Source organism: Sceloporus undulatus, chromosome 3, assembly GCF_019175285.1.
Source record: "Sceloporus undulatus isolate JIND9_A2432 ecotype Alabama chromosome 3, SceUnd_v1.1, whole genome shotgun sequence".
Classification (NCBI taxonomy): domain Eukaryota; kingdom Metazoa; phylum Chordata; class Lepidosauria; order Squamata; family Phrynosomatidae; genus Sceloporus; species Sceloporus undulatus.
In genome coordinates, this window is record NC_056524.1 from 213,252,352 (window position 1) to 213,269,738 (window position 17,387).

The following is a 17,387-nucleotide window of genomic DNA, read 5'->3' on the forward strand; positions in this document are numbered from 1 at the left end:
GAAAACATTGTTCCGGGTTACGAATGTTTTTTCGGGTTACGAAAAAACTTTTGGTGCTTTTTGGCGCTATTTTACACGGAATCGCGGCTTTTCCCCATTAGCGCCTATGGCAATTCGGCTTACGAAGGCTTTTCGGGTTACGAAAGCGGCCGCGGAACGAATTAATTTCGTAACCCGAGGCACCACTGTATTTGAAATTTGGCACTCTCCCATATAAAACCCTGTAGGGAATGTCTTCAATCTCTGAATGGTACAACCTGTTACTTATGTGTATGGCAGTCAGGGTTGCTTCACCCCGAAGCTGTCTCCAACTCCTGCATCTGCCATCAAACACGCAGAAATCCTTTTTATGTCCTGGATTTTCCTTTCTGCTAACCCATCCTCACTTGGACAAGCAGGGTTAGTGGTTTCATGTCTTATCCCCACTTTCTGGAACGAATTGTACAGCTGGTTGTTTAAAAATTCTCCACCTCTATCTGTAACAATTGTCCCAACTCTACTATCAAATCTTCTTTCTATCATCCTGACCCATGCTTTCAAACTTTGCCCAGCTTCTGACTTATTTTTCAGTATTCTTACATATGCAAATCTTGAAAATCTATCAACAATTACCAGGAAATATTTGCTTCCCCCTAGAGACAAACAATTAGCTTGGGCTACGTCTGCATGAACAAATTGAAATGGTCTTTGAGCAATCCTTTTTGACTTCTTAGCAACTGGATAAGCTCTGACCTTCACTTGGTTACATACAGTACAGTCTAAATGATTTTTACATTCTGCTACTTTCAAATCTGGACACATGCTTATTAAACTCTTTAAACTCTTGAAACTTGCATGGCCAAATTTCCTATGAAGCTCATGTATGCAGTCTTTGTGCAACGGAACATTATCTATTTTGTTAGCATTCTCCACCTTATAATTATCAACATTTTCTTCTAGAAAATAAAGCTTATCTTTTTTCAAACCTATGCCACGCAATTCCCCATTCAATGTTATTTTACACAAGTTCTTTTCAAAAGTGGCTATATAGTCTCGGTCTGTTAATCTGCTCACTGATAACAAATTGTTTTCTAATTCTTTCACATGCAAAACATCATTAAAGTTTTCCTTTAGCCCTGGAATATAAACTGTTCCCATTTGATTTATAGTTGTGAGCTCATTCCCGTCAGCTAGAACCACTGTATTTACGTTAGACTGCTTCTTATCACTAATTAAATTAATGTTGTTACACATGGAGGTCGAGGCTCCAGAATCTACAAGCCATTTAGAGTTTGCTTTCTGTCTTTCCTTAATCATTGTCGCAAACACCTTATTATTATTATTATTGTCCTTCAAAAATGGCGGCTTGAATTGCTTCTGTTTCTGGCTGTGCCATCTGCTCTCTTGCTTGCTTCTATCAATAGCCAATTGTTTACAGTTTCTCTGCAGATGTCCAATCTTCTTGCAGTAGAAACATTTCCTTTGCTCTCTCGAAGAAGCTGCTTGGTCCAGCCCACGCACATCAGGCTTGGCTTGCTCACTTGGCACACTTTTGGAAGTTGGAGCGTCATTCCTCTCAGACAGTCTCCTCTGGTTCTCTTCCAGAATCCTGGCCACAACTAAATCTTTCGTTAGTTCCTCTGCTGGTAAGTTTTGCAAGGCATTAGTAATATTGCTCCAAGTAGGATATAGGGACTCTATCAAAATATAACACTGTTGTTCTCTATTAATTTCCACTCCTCTTAGCTCAGCCTGCACAAACAAGTCTTGCATAGTTTTTAAATGTTCTATCACACACTGCCCTTTTGCCATCTTCTGTCTATAAATTCTCTTAGACCATAGCATTTTTGCAAAGGCAGTCGAAGGAGTGTGTAGTCTTTGAAGTGTTTCCCAAACATCTCTTGCCGTCTCCTTATCTCTTACGTCATTAATTAAATCTTCCTCCAACATTAAATAAATACAGGCTTTTGCTTTGCTATCTCTCTCTTTCACGGCTGCATTAGCATCGGCTGGCAATCTGGCTTCAACAGTGGCCCATAAACTTTCTTTTACAAGTAGGGACTGGGCATAAATCTTCCAGGTGGGGTAGTTGGATCTGTTCAATTTACTAAACTTCAAAGTCTCCATCTTTACTTGTGCAGTGACTCAATTGACACAGTCCTTCTGAGTATGCACAGCTGACCCCTTTCGGGCTTAATCAAAACACTGGAGGAGTTACTCACGGAGCTTATCAGTGCAGCGCAAACAGCTTGCTCTGATCTGTCTTCCACAAAACTGTCTTCCACTCTCTGGAACTTTCAGCTTCTGTGGATGCTGGGTGCTGCAATATCTGGGCCCATAACCCTTATCAGGGATGATGGGAGTTGTAGCTCTTCACCTCTGGCTCGAACTCACCACCTGGTTGTGCACCGCACTGACCAGTTTTGGCCAGTGGTTATAGCTTAGCAAGAGTTACAGAGAATAGGCTGAAGACCCTGACAAACTCTCCAAGCCTTCTCACTCTTGCTTCCACAGCTTTCAGTTCCATTCCTAAATATAGGAGACTGCTTTGTGGCCACCTCTGTGCATTCTCAGTTGGGATAATCTGAACCTTCAGTTCTTCCTGCCAGTGTTCCCTTTTGGCAACATCAAAGAAAGGACAAGACTTTGGAGAAACAAATAGGAAGAGATTCAAGGTTATGGCATCTATCCCATTTTTTCACTCCTTATCTCATGAACTTGATCTAGGTTGCCTAGTCATCCTGTACCCATTCATATTATGCTGTCATTTTTCTCTCATCATTACAAGTTTCCATTTCAACTTTTGATTTTGGAACTTGATTTGAAATCTCCTTCTTTGGTGATCTGTACATCCACAGCCACATGCAAAAAAGGAAGATTCTTTTTATACAATATAACTTCTTATGCTTTAGACTAAAACCAGGTCCTCTGGTAAAAGCAGCACTCCTGTTACAATTGCTTGCTCTGTATCTTCTTAGACATAACTGAGGCCAGCATCACTGTGGGTCACCTCACAATATGCATAGGAAGTAGGAGAGCAATGGAAATATGTTTGCCTGCATGACTGTCAAGGTCACCTTCCCGCCTTGGTAATTTTCCTTGATGGGAAACAAGATTCATTTTAAACAGCTCTTCATTTCCACAGTGACACTGTCCTCCTGCTAGTCTGAGACCAGGGAAAGGGGGGGTAGGAAGGCCTAGCCCTTTGTTCCTCCGTCCAGTGCTGACAGTTTAATTAAACTCCATTTGAAACAGGGTCAGTAAGGTCAGGTGCTCTCCAGCAAAATATCAACTAAGCACCATTTCTAGGCACCAAGGCTGCTTAATGAGAAAGTCTCTAGAGGAGAAAGAGCATAGTTTTAAGGACATGCATTTCTCTACCCTAGAGATAAGAACATTCATATGTCCACCCTGTCCAGGTGATGCACATTAGACAGGCAATATGATAGCTTAACTGAGAAGCCAGAACAGGATAGTGGATTAAATGGTGGAGTAGAGTTCAAATCTCAACACAGAATGCAGCTTGCTGGGTGGTCATTGACAAATTCAGTCTAACTTATAGGTTTGATGTTGGATTAGAAAGGGATAGCTTCTTAAAGCTAACAGTTGGATATAAATAATTGATCTGTAGTTAAACTATGAAAAAGCCCCCCAGTGTTACAGTACTAGCCAGGAAAGAACAATGCCTAGGGAAGCAATTGTATTATTAAATACGCTACACCAAATCCAAAAAAGAATCATGTAGCAACAGAGGGGTCACATAGACAGGGCAAAAGGAGCATCCAGAGGCCACTCCTGCCCCGACTGGCATAGGATTGTGGCAATTATATGGGCTCGATCCTGATCCAGGCCACTGCCATGGTCCCTAATGGGATGCTGGCAGAGAGCAGACTTTTCCTGCTCCTTTTGCAGCTAGCTTTTCCTGGCCAGGCATGCTCTCCACATGGCTTTCAGCCACTCTGAGGCGTGCCTCACCCCCAAAGTGGCCAGAACTCGTACTTTCCTCCCCATTTGTTTCAGGCCTTAAAGTCATTAAAATGCTACAAGGCTATGTTATTTCAACTAGAAAAAAATATGCATGGTAGAAAGAGTGCTCAAATAAAAATGGGAGTATCAAAAAAGGACAAACAGACTTATATACGCACTGAACAATTCTGAGATGAAATGTGGACAACTAACCCCAATGTTCCTTTCTAGAACTAAAGTCCATCTCCCTTCTTTACCCATGACAGAAATAACTTTCCCCAATACTACAGAGGACCCTTGGTATTTGCTGGGTTTTGTTTCCAAGGCCCCCTGTGGATACCAAAATATGGGGATTTTCAAGTTGCATTACAGAGGGCTGACTATATCTCCTTCCACCATTTCCTTATTCCTAATGTTCTTACTCCATTCTTGAATTGCTCAACAGCTGACACAGTCTGCTCCTCCTTTTTACAAAATGGTCAAAGACAGAGAACAAGAATTGACTTATATTTACCTCTACATCTCCCCACCCTATCACAACAGAAGACCACAAACTGGCCAAAGTCTCAGAACTGACTTCAACTAGTAGGATTCCTCAAATGGTCTTCATCATACAAAATACATCTAGAGTTGTTATAAATATATACATTTGAAAATAAAGGTAATTGACATTTAGATGAATTAAACCAATCAAGTTTTAAATAAGGCTATTGTGGTTTTCCCCATGATATAATTTTTCAGAGATGCTGAGAATTCCTTAGCTGTCATCAATGAACTTCCCAGAGGTTTCCTAAAGGAAGCTGTCATGATTACCTTTCACTAGCAGGCAAAGATAGACAGACAGAGAAGATTTCACTTGAGTCCACTTCAGCTCATACTATTTATAGTACAAATAAATAAAATTGCAGGGTACATAAGACATTAGGGCTGAACTGCTCCATAAAAGACAAAGCAGAAGTAGCAGCAGAGAAGCATTCCATTCACATGTCCCAGAAGTTAGAATATTTATTTATTGGTTAAATTTATATCCTAACTTTCCATCAATGTTGTGATCAAGGAAGGAAGGAAAGAAGGGAGAGCTCTCAAACAATTCCTTCCTCCACATCAATCACCTGCTAAGGAAATTTGGGTTTACCAAGTTGGCATTAAACACAGAGGCAATTAAAGCAGGTAGTGGAATTTTCCACTTTACAATTATTATTATTATTATTATTATTATTATTATTATTATTTATATAGCGCTGTAGATTTGCACAGCGCTTTACAAAAAACAATAAATGATCACCTTAATTGAAGTATCCAGAGGTGACCTTCATGCAGTCACACACTTCCAGCCAGTGTATGCTATCTGTGTACGTTTGTCCTAGTTCCACATATGTACAACCCAAGATCTTTAAGAAAATGAACATCAAATCATGCATGCAATTTAGAATCCAATTTTTAAACCAGATATACAATTCAGTGATCATCATATTTTTGTTTGGAGCACAGTTGTGTATCACGTATAGACATATCCCAATGCCTATAAAATAATGCCCATAGCCAATCTGCAGTGAGTACTTAAAATGGTAAGCAGTGCCACTGTCAGTTTAGGGTTTGCTGTTAGAAAACACAGATTTAATTTCTTTGACCAGTTAAGCCTGTCACCCCTGTTGGATGAATAAACTGGATAGATGGGAGGAAGCTAATCCACAGGTATCTTTAAATCAGTTAGTGAACTACTATTTGGGCTACATCCTCTCAGGCTGTCCATCCTACCCTTCTTCCTAACTGCTTCAGTCTTAACTACAAATAATTAGCTGACGGATGAACTAAAGGGGTTGTCAGGATCTCAGACTGCTAAAAGTTAACTAGTAGCCATAAACATATATATATATATATATATCTCATCCAATTTTCTAAACTATGAATTTTTTAGAATCTGAAGCTAAAACTTATAAAAGAATGTTCTCATTTTGCTTGATAGCTAAACTCAAATCAAGGAATTTTTGTGTCAGAGATAAATACAGCAAAAGGAAAGGAAATAAAAATTAGTAACTGTGAGTATGAAAATCCCTGTTAGTCTAGCACTCCAGAACTAAAAACCTTGATGAAAAGGACTACCAATAGCCCACATACCTGAATAAAAAAGGGAAGCTCTTTTCAGAATTTGCCTAATGTCAACAGTACAGTGCCAGAGTTGAGCAATCACAGCTCCATGGTATCTATATATTTTTTAAAAACCCACCCACATGACAGCCTTCAATTCTTGTATGACATGCTTTTCTCACATGTCTTTTTAGGAAATTAGGAAACTCCCAGGCCTTAAGATATGAATTTTAAATTTTGTGATTGTTGGATAGCAATAAACATAATTCCTTTTAATACTGAAAATGAATGCCTTCAAGCCACTCTCTTTAGAAGCAAAATGAGGACACACACACACAGGTTTCAGAACACCCAGTGAAACCTTGAGGTATGCAGAAGTACATGATATTACAAATCATGATATTTTAAACATGATGTATGATATTACACCCTTGGGGCAAAATTCCTTTCCCCACAAAACTGATTATTGAGACAGAGCATATTTACGCAGTTTACTTTGCCATTTCAATTATGTGTAAGCTATAGCTCAGTGGTTCTCAGCATCTGGCTCTCCAGATAATTTGAACTTCAACTCTCAGAATCCCTTACTATTAGCTATGCTGACTGGGTTTTCTGGAAGCTGAAGTCCAAGACATCTGGTAAAGGAAGACCAAAGGAGTGAAAACAAGAGTAGGTTGCAGGCTGATATGTTCACCATTCTTCTTTTTCAAAGCCAGATAGACAAGGCTAGATCACACTTCTACCAAGAAGACATGTTCTCCTTGCTTCCATGTTTCTTGACTATTCTGCTCTATTCTCAGCTCACACATAAGATACCTGAAACAACCTACTTGCACCCAACATTTTGCTACAGATCCCATTTGTTCATGGCTTACAGTCTGTCATATCTAGAAAGGCTTGAAGATTAGTATGCTACTCTGCAATACAGTGGGCCCTTTTGTATCCTCTGCATGGATATCAAAATCCATGGATGCTCAAGTCCCATTACATACCATGTGTACTGAAATGGTGTCCCTTATATAAAATAGCAAAATCAAGGTTTGGAGTTTTTGGGTTTTTTTTTTTTTTTTACTTTTTAAAAAATATTTTCAAGATGTGAATGGTTGAATCTGGTGATGCAGAATCCGTGGATGCAGAGGGCTGTCTTGTGTGCATGCTGATTTTTGAGTTATAGTGTAATGGAGGAAAGGCTGAAAATTACTCATGGTCAGGATACTGTGGAAATAAATCTGACTTATGTGGGGCTTAATCCATCCATAACTTTCTCACTGTATTCAGTCTGACTCCCTTACTAGCAGTTGTTTAACTGTATGCCCTAGACCTCCTCAGATAAATCTACAAACTGCTACATTTTGATTTACTAAAGGGATATACTATAGGGTGAGACAGACTATCAAACAACAGTGAGCAACTGTTTAAGAGCTGGAAGAAGCAAATTGTAGGCAAATGGCAATGAGCCAGATCAAGCCATCAGATTCCATGGTAACTGCTGCCTCAGAAACCATGCCTTTTACAGGGCTTTGGCACAGGACTATCCCCTCTCTTGTCCTATTATGTAGCGTACAAAACAGAGGAAACCATCTCCTTCGAACTTCCTTTCACACTCCTTCCTAAGGTCTTGCATCTGGATGAGAAGCAGGTCCTGGGCTATACTGGAAATGGTTGCAGATCTCTCCCTTCCTTGTTCTTGAGAGACTGGGGCTCCTAATAAACCAAGCCAAATTAATCAACTTGGCACTCTGTAAAATGGAGTTAAAATGAGGAGAAATGTTTTCTCTCTGAAATCTCTGATTTCCTTCTGTGGTTGTTGTGCCCCTTTTCCAGTGAGAGAATGCCACCCACTGGCTAACAAAGCTGGACTCCTTCTACATTACTGAATAGACAAAGGGCATGATGCAGAAAAATGGGCTAGTTACTTTTTTTTCCAGGGTAGTTTCAGATAGTTTGCAGCGCTTGGCTTGCCTAGGTAGAAACAAAACAAAACAATATTATTGTGTTTAATGAATGCTTTATCTTTCTTAGTTCTGACAGGGACTGTTTTGGACATTTTATGGGACTAGAACAACTTTATGGGATAGAAATAAGACTTCTGTTCTCTGTTACATGTTTAAAGTTTTCAACAGTATTCAATTTAGATATGCAATGCATTAAACGCTTCATATCTAAATATATAATGCATATATGCATAAACTCCTAACAGCCACTGATAGTTTGACTTTTTACTGTTGTATTGGTTCATATAATCTTTTTAATCTCTTTTTTAAAAAGCTAGTAAAAGGATCATTTCTAACTGAAGGGATAATAAATGAAGAAGGGAAATTATAACTATTCTCTGATAGCATAATTTCAACCTTTGCCTGTACCAATGACTCTCATTTTGTGTGTGGACAGGAAAATGTCATAAGAATGTAATTCTTAAAGGAAAAATACATAATAAGTTTCATATAATAATTTTAACTATTTTAATTGCAGAATGATTGATTGAAATTTTTATATATCTTCTATACCTATATAGAGGAATATTAGGGAAATGTGCAATAAAATTAGTTTAAACAATCCTCTAAATTAAGATCCAGAGAACTAGCCTTTGGGACATAGAAGGTGAATATTAAGATCGCTCCAAAAAATGAAGACCTGGGTTTAGGACAGGAAGATGGAAAAGAAGAAAACAGTGATAATGAAATTACTCATACTTATTTGCCATGCCTTAAATGCTCAAAAATCCTAATTAACTGTCCAGAGCCAAAAGTTTAGCTCATGAGTCAGTTACTACCAGCAATATTGCCTATTGCCAGCTATATCTTTGCCTATCCACCAATCTCCAGTATGTGGGGATGCAACTGTGAATGTGGGCATGCACATGCATTACACACATACACACATGGGCATGTGCACACATATACATTATGAAAGTAATGGCTTTTTCTAACTGGAAAGATTTGGCAGGAGCTCTTTTCACATCCCTCCAACTTGAAATAATGAGCCTCTGGAAATGCCCCCCCCCCCATGATTTTGATAATGTGTTATTACCAGCTGCCAGTGCATAGAAGAAAACCTGTTATGCAAATCATTGTTTCTTTTTCATTTATGGAAGCCATAAAGAAATACATAATTATAGCCATGTTTCATACACAACTGGATACCTAATGCTACTGGGATGAGCTTTTAAAGTATCAAGGTATAAACAATAAATCATGTTTTCTGCTTTCCTATATTAATGATTTCACTTGAACATTTTACCTCAAATTTATTTGTAATTATCTTCCTTTTTTAAAATGCATCATTCACATTCTGTCTTTCCTAACTCTTAAGAAGTAGGAATGGAAAACAAAAGTGACTATATATTGTCTGTTCACTTGAAAAAGGCAAAAATTAGCTTCATATTCAACACAAGATAAAAATCCAATTCTCACTCATACATGGTTTGTTTCATCCATTTTGTGAGGTAGACACAGGGAGGTACATATATACATACAATACATACATGAACACATATGTGAACAAATACTATGGTACTAAATCTGATTGACACCATTGTAGCAAGATGTCCTTTTCACCCAATGTTCATTGTGGAGCAAACATTCCAATACATGCTACTGACTTCTTTCATCCCCTTGTTCCTAATGAAGACTATTTCAGTGCAGATACTATAGAATGGGAGATATAGCAGAGCATATCCCTAGCTGCAACTATGAATCAACACATTCACTTGTCCATCAGCTTGTAAAGTGCCATACATGCCTGAAACCATAACTGCTCCAAAAATGTATATCAATTCTTGCTGTTCAGTGCTTTTTATAAGCAAGAATTTCAGTTCGCTAAAACTATAATTGCAGCCGAAACACTGCTTCACCATGTACTACGAGAAAAGTTTTTCACAATATAATTGGTTTGCCTAGAAATTGTTCCCATCACTGACAGGCTTGTAAGATCAGGCCCTCAAGGTCAGAGAATGGTACCACAGGTTTTCAATTCTCCAATTCCTCTTGGAATTTAACATAGCTTCCTAATTACAATCAGTAGTTTGCCTCACATTATATTTACTCTGAAGGAACAGGAATTTCATTTTCTACAATACAGTCTGTTCTTCCTCCCTAAAGGGCAGTTTATCTTGCCCAGTGCAAATGTTATCCATTGTTTTTGAATAAGGGAAGTTAGAAGAATTATTTGTCCCCATCTCTATTTTTTCTTTAAGCCTTTTCAGCAATGGCTTTTCCCACTGCTTCCAATTTTTCTAATGGCCTTTCAAGAGAAGACTTGGTTGACTGACAGATTTGGAAACAGCAAAATTCAGTGCACCTGACATATGCATTTCACATGGCAAAGTGCACTGATCCATTTATTCCATATATAGAATAACATGTCACCTATGGTAGGTGGCATCTCTCACAGTACTATTGCTGCAAAAAGGAGATACCTGAAACTGTTTGTATAGGACTCCGCACAGGATAACTGATAATTGATGAAATCCTGTATCATTGGAGGATTTGCCTCACTGTATTCTTCAATGTCAGATGTACTCTGTCATTACAAAACAGTACTTGAAGAAAAAGCATTGGCAAACCCATAAGCAATTAAATAATCTCATGTAGAATTTCTTTCTGGTAGTTATAAACTGGAGGAAGTTTACCCTCCAACCCTTAGTTTACTATGGTGGGATACAGACCGCCCCTTTGGGGCGGCCTGCACCCGCCCCTTTCCCCGACAGATCAGGGTCTGAGCTGCCACAGCAGCAACCCCAGAGGCCCCGATTCGCCACTTTTCCTGGCCTCAGGGAAGCGGCAAAATGCCGCTTCCCTGCAGCCTGGAAAGGGGTGTCCTTGGGGCTTCACACTCAGAGAGCAGCGGGGAAAGGGAGAAAGGGGCCGCTCAGCCCTTTCTCTCTGTATTGCTGGCGCAGCCGTTTAAAGGCCACACCAGCGATACGCGCGGCGGAAGGAGCTCCAAAATGGAGCCCCTTCTGGTGCCGCTGAAAGGACGCCACAAGCGCCCTGCAGTGGCACCAGGACGTCATGTCCATGCTGTGCTGTTTGGCTGTGGCGCAGCCATGACGTTGTGATGGTGGTGCCCATGTAGACAGGGCGCTGCCATTACAACACCGCAGTTACGTGCTAGGGTTGCAGGGTGTCTCTAAAGGATGCCCCGAGGCAACCCTAGTACGTATCCAGGCTGGCGCTTTGCGCCGGTCTGAATACCGCCAATGTTTAGAAAAAATATAGGGAAATATACACCAAGAGAAAGTCCTAAGTTGATAATGATCTGTCTAAATAAATGAGGTATGAGGAACAAATAAGGTATAACACTAATGACATCTGGGATATTACAAAGTTTATTATTTGAAGTCATACAGTAAAGTTTTTAAGAAGTAAGTTTAAGCTAATGTGAGATATAAATCGAGACAGAATGGAATTTCTTTTTTTATACTTGCTCAATGGTTTGATAACGTTTTCAGTTGTAACTACTTGTTTGTACTGTGACATGTGTCACATGCTTACTATGTTGTGAACCGCTTTGATCTACAGGAAAGGCGGTATATAAATAAAGTTGTTATTATTATTATTAGTAGTAGTAGTAGTATTCAATTTATGTCATATGTATATTTTTAAAGCTTTCAATAAAAATTAAATAAACAAAAAAACAAACAAGCTCTTTATTACAAGAAGCAAATCTGTATGCTATTTGGAGAGTTGCTGTTCTTGCAGCTAAGACTAAAAAAGATTTCTAGATGCTATTCAATACAAGAAGACTGTGGGGGACACACTGAAAGTACTATATTGACCTTCTGCATATTTCTATATTGTTCTCTGATCTATACCAGTGCACTTTTATCTACCTAAGCCAGTTGTGGTGACTGGTGACTCCCATATAAGTCTGGCAGCGAATCTGCTTTGAACTTCTAGTAGGTACTTGTTTGGAATTGGGTTCAGAACTCTGGATGTCTCCTTTAAATTCTGACTGGATTCACTACCTAATGACATGGAAGCCACCACCACTGCTGTACAGAGATCAATTCAAAAGTGTAAAACATATTTTAAGGCACTTTTTTTCTTCTGAAGTACTTTAACACATATTTTAAAATGTAGAAGGCTTTTGATATGATCTGTTGACTAGTTCATCAAATATATAAAATATAATTATGACAATAAGTATATTGTCTAAACTGCTATATTTCAGATGGCCTCTTCTATACTGGCCTTCAGAAAGACTCAGCATATTTGATATTTGTAGTTCATATGGGAACTGTGTTAACACATGAAAGTAGGAGCTTTGATATGACCAGCAGCAAAGATGTGGTCAGTTTCCAGTTGACATGTATAAAGATCTCCAGAACTCACTAGGCGTATCATGGCCAGTAGTCAACACCAACATCAGTTAGTACTCTGACCTTACACCTCTTTGTGATCAGAATTTCAACATGCAGCAGCAGCTATAGATTTGATAAAGATTAATTTCTTCACATTCAAAAGATCCAGGGTCCAGAAATTATACCATAGATTCAGGCTGTGCTCATACTTTCCCTGGTTTGTACTCCTCTGGTACAAATCACTTGGTTTCCCACATTTTAATTTTGCTTTTTGCTGTGTTTCCATTCAAGATTTGCAAATGTAACTCTCAACATCATTCTTCCAGAGAGCAGAAGAGTACAGCACTGAACATCAAGCAACAGACAAAACATATCTCAGTACTTACAGTCGTGACAATGCTTGGTTATTCTGGAACAACAACTCTGGCAGTGTGTGCAGCTGGTTCCGATTCAGACGTCTAGAGAAAAGGAGGCAGAGAGAAGGTATCATAAGTATACAGAGAAATACACAAGCAGCTAGAAACTCCTGAATCCAATTCCATTACAAATATGACTTCATGTGGGTGGCTACAATTCCTTTCTTCCTGAGCCTTTTGTATGGCAAGTCTTGAATGATCATGAAATGTTATCTCTCTGCCATCAGCTAATGAACGTTATTAAACCTTTCTCCAACTGCCTTGGTCCATATTTGTTAATTTCTTCATGCAACTGGACCAGAAGAATATGTGAAACAAAACCTGCCAATTAGGCTAGAGTTGATAATATAAATTGTACAAACTGGCTACACTTAAATAGCCACTTTTAGCTAGCAAGAATGAGTTTCAACGTACAACTTATCTTGAGTTTTCAAAGCTTGTTCTACTGTTATTTTCACACAATACCCAAATTAATGGGGATGATATAAAAGGGTTCTTAATGTAAAGCATACAAATGTCACCCACAGGCTCTCTCATTTTTAGCCTGCAGTCTTCCAAAAAAAGAAGAAGAAGATATAACAAGGCTGATTTCAAATTGCACCAATTGGTATTGCTTCTGTAACCTGCAATCCTTCATGTCTGAAAGATATCAGATTTTAAATAAAATGTCCACTCTGTCTTTCACTGATACTTGTTAGCTAACTACTCCTTTAGTTTCATCCTTTCAGATTTAGAACGTAAAAAACAACAGTGATTAAAAGCCTAAACAAATATTTCACATAGACAATTGATATATATGTACTTTGAAATAAATTAATGAACAAGTAAATTATGCAGATATATTAGGCAATGAATACAGATTTCTGTGTGTTCAGTTTTCATATTTATTCCAATTGCAAAATATGTGTATTTTCCAAATTTATAACTTTTTTTAAAAAAATCAAAGGTAAAAAATAATTAGGCAACTGGTATAAGAGATGTATGTGGAGGAAGAGGCCAAGGAGTCAGACATGGGTTAGCTGTGTAGGAGAAACAACTTAGGTCTCTTACAGCAGGGCTTCTTAAGTTCCCTTTTTGTAGGAATCAGCAGTTTTCTTCCTCAGTGTGCCAAGGATATGTATAATATTTGTGCTCATTCTTTTTCAATGGTTTCCTTCTTTCCTAGAAACTCACCAGGGACTGACAGCCAATGGCTCATGGATCAGCATCATTTAATGGACCTTCATTTAACTACCACTGTGTTAGGTCTAAGCTGCACTGCAGAAATAATGCAGTTTGACACTGCTTTAACTGCCATGGCTCAGTGCTGTGGAATCCTGGGATTTGTAGTTTGTTGTGGCACCAGAGCTCTCTCACAGAGAAGGCTAAATAGCTTTTAAAAAGCTAGATCTTAGAGTCTAGTGATAGAGGATTTAGACAGAACATGGTTGAAAGCCAGATAGTGGCCACAGAATTAAAAGATCACCTACAGTGACACAGCCCAAAGGTTCAGTTACAAACCATCATGATTTATGGTGCTTCACAGATGAAGACTGCAGCAGCTCTTTATTCTTGCATGTCTCTGTCACAAGCCCTGTTTGTCTGGCAATGACAATTAGAAACTTAAGTAGTTCTACGTCAAAATGCCTATTTCAGCTAGGACTGAATTAGACCTGTCCCTACTTCCCTGGTAGTGGCAGAGGTAGAACAAAGGAAAGGAATATTTCAAGAGAATAGCATATTTTATAAATAGTGTTTTACAGATGTTGTTAAAAAAAGATGCAGATATAACTTAGGTTCATTGGTGCACTACCCCTGACTGAATGCATACTGCTGAGAATTATTCTGTATCTGAAAGGAACGGCAAACAGATTGGGAAGCATCTGGGTATAAATGCCAGCCAGGCTGTTAAGGGCTGGGTGTAAAAAACACGTAGTGCTCACACCATCTGCTTTTGTCAGTGTGGAGGTGGGGGTGGAAAGAAACAGTTCTTGATGTAGGGGCTGGAGTTGACTGTCTTTGGTCATGAGCTAAGTTCTCCCCCATCTCTGCTAAATTCTACCTTTGATCCACCTTGAAAGAAAAAAAAACTCAACAAAAACACCACCCCATGACTGAAAAGTAGATGAAAACAAAAAGCAGAGACTTCATTTTTCTTTTTATCCATTTACTTTCCCCATCCCCAGCTTTTGTATTGTGCCAAGATCCCTAAAACACTCACAGTCGCTCTAACTCCTTCATGTCGTCGAACACCCCTCGCTCCACCACACTGATCTGGTTTTCCATCAGTTGCCTATAAAAAGTGATAGGAGCATCAGAACTTAGATAACACAAGGAAAAAGCAGGATGAAGAGGAAGGAATAAAAGAAGTCCTGATTAACAGTTAAGAGTCACTCCTGGGAGAGCAGACTAAAAGGCCTGTGCTTCTCCCTCAAGGCAGAGACCAAGTTCATTTTGGGAACCATATCCACTATCAGTTAAACGAAACACAAAGTAGGCACAGTGGCCCTACATGGCAACAAATTTCAGAGATAATGGGGCTGGAATGGATGCGGGAGGACAGTATCGTCGTGGAGGCAGAAGGAAGGGACCACTCACAAAACTCGCAACTGCTTCAGTCCAGCAAAGTCATTTTTGTTGATGCGGGTGATGTTGTTCCCATTCAGCTCCCTGTGAAGAGAAGAAGAAAAAACACTAGCAATCAGAAAGTAAGCAATGATATTGTGTCCAGCTCAGCAACATACCCTCTGGCAGGACCAGCCCCACCATTAAACAAAGTAAGGTGACACACAAGAGAGCAGTTCCTGTTGCTGCTCCTCTTGAGGTTCCCCATCGTTTCCTTCAGCTGAGGGATGGATCTGTGTTGCCTGCAAGGCCCACTCAAAATCTACCCAAATAACTTGGTTCTCTAAGGTACAGTGGGAGGATACTGCCCTGTTGCTAATGCTGAAGTGAAACAGAACAAGCAGTCCATTTAAAGTTCCACATGCAAAACAGAGGAGAGCCATATTATCTTTTGCCTTAGACTGCTCAGAGAAGCCCTACTTTCTTATGCAGAGCTTGGAAAAACTACTTTTTTGCACTATAACTCCAGAATCCATACAGCACGGTCAGTTCTGGGAATTATCATCCAAAATAGTAAAATTTCCCATTATAGTTCCCCAAAACTGTAACCTTTCCAGATTCTGTTCAGATGTGCCATTTTCACAGAAACAATCACAGAGACACCACTTTAACATGCATAGCTCAATACTATGGAATTATGGGAACTGTAGTTTGTTTTGGTGCCAGAGCTCTCTGACAGAGAAGGCTAAATGTCTCACATAAGTACAGTTCCCAGAATTCCATAGCACTGAGGCATGGCAGATAAAGTGGTGCCATGATAGCCTTTTGGCTGAAGAGCAGGGTATAAATACTATAAACAAACAAACAAACAAACAAACTGGATTATTTCTGCAGTGCAGATGCAGCCTAGGAAACTTTAGTCCCTTTCTTACTCTTTGCAGGACAGTTCCTTGCAGCATCATTTAATTCAGTCACATATTGACATAGAAATGTCAAAGCAAGTTTTTAAAAAAAATCTACATGATGAAGGAACTCTGAGGCCATTTTTTTTCCAATTTAGAATGCAAAATACCTATAAAACAAGTATACATTTTAAAAAAAAATATGACCCTCAATTTTGCAGGCCTGTGTTATTTGCCATTACTTATGGAAATATCTTTGTGAATACTGTAGTACTGACAAAGTGTGCTTTTTGGACTTCAACTCCCAGAACCTACTACCTAGGACACCCACAAATAAAAAGGCCCTGGGACAATTAGTTTGAAATACCACCTTAGCCTGACTGTTCTACAAGCAAGCCATGCATACTTGATTTACAGGGTCAAGACTGTATCTAGCTGCTTCAGTGAAACAAGTAAGCATGAGCCCTCAAAGAGTCCCCATTGTCCAGCTGAAATGGCAGCTAATGGCTAATGAATACAGAGACAACCACTATACATTGCTAATTGCATCCTTTCCATCACAAAGATAGTTTCTCCCCTCACATTATGGGAGCAATGGTGAGGGTGGGAGGGGAAGGCATGTTTCCAAGTTACCCGGAAAGGCCACACTGAATGGTTGGGTGAACAAACCTTGCTCCTTGCCCTTTCATACTACACTGAAACCTACACTCATTCCTCAAACCCAATTATACAAGCTACAATGATCAAAACATGGATGGCATAATAAGAACCTAGGACAGCTACAGGCTACTTGCTCAGCCTCTTTTACAGTATGAATCTTCCTCTTCTCCACAAGAACACAGCCCCCAAATATTTTAGACTGCTCTCAGCATCGCATACTATTTTCCATAGTGCCTGGGTCTGAGTTGTAGTCCAAAGCGCCCGCAGGATACCATGTTGGTTAAATCTGCTATATTCTAAAAAGAATATGCTTTTGTTCTAAGACAGAGGCATACAATCCTTTCAGCACTAAGGGTCACTAGTGAAGCCAAGTCTGGGACTATACACACCTACACAAGTGAACAGTATTCCAGTGATCTTTCATTGTGAGAGGGAACAGAGAATCTTTTCTCCATCCACTCCACTGGTGATCATGACACACGTATACCCTTTTCTCACCATTACCAGTAGCAAAGAAAGACAGATACA

The 17,387-nt window shown here is 39.3% G+C and overlaps 2 protein-coding genes across 4 annotated transcripts in view; one reads left to right on the top strand and one right to left on the bottom strand.

Annotated features, from left to right (window-relative positions):
- The window catches only part of ZFYVE27 (zinc finger FYVE-type containing 27), a 668,411-nt gene that overhangs the window by 297,380 nt on the left and 353,644 nt on the right, over positions 1–17,387 (top strand). The window lies entirely within an intron of this gene.
- Positions 1–17,387, bottom strand: part of SLIT1 (slit guidance ligand 1) — a 182,393-nt gene that overhangs the window by 128,503 nt on the left and 36,503 nt on the right. The window contains exons 2-4 of the mRNA XM_042458788.1: positions 15,331–15,402; positions 14,954–15,025; positions 12,724–12,795 (exon numbers count right to left, since the gene is read on the bottom strand). Of these exons, the coding sequence (XP_042314722.1) occupies positions 12,724–12,795; positions 14,954–15,025; positions 15,331–15,402 (216 nt within the window). The remainder of the gene's footprint in view (positions 1–12,723; positions 12,796–14,953; positions 15,026–15,330; positions 15,403–17,387) is intronic.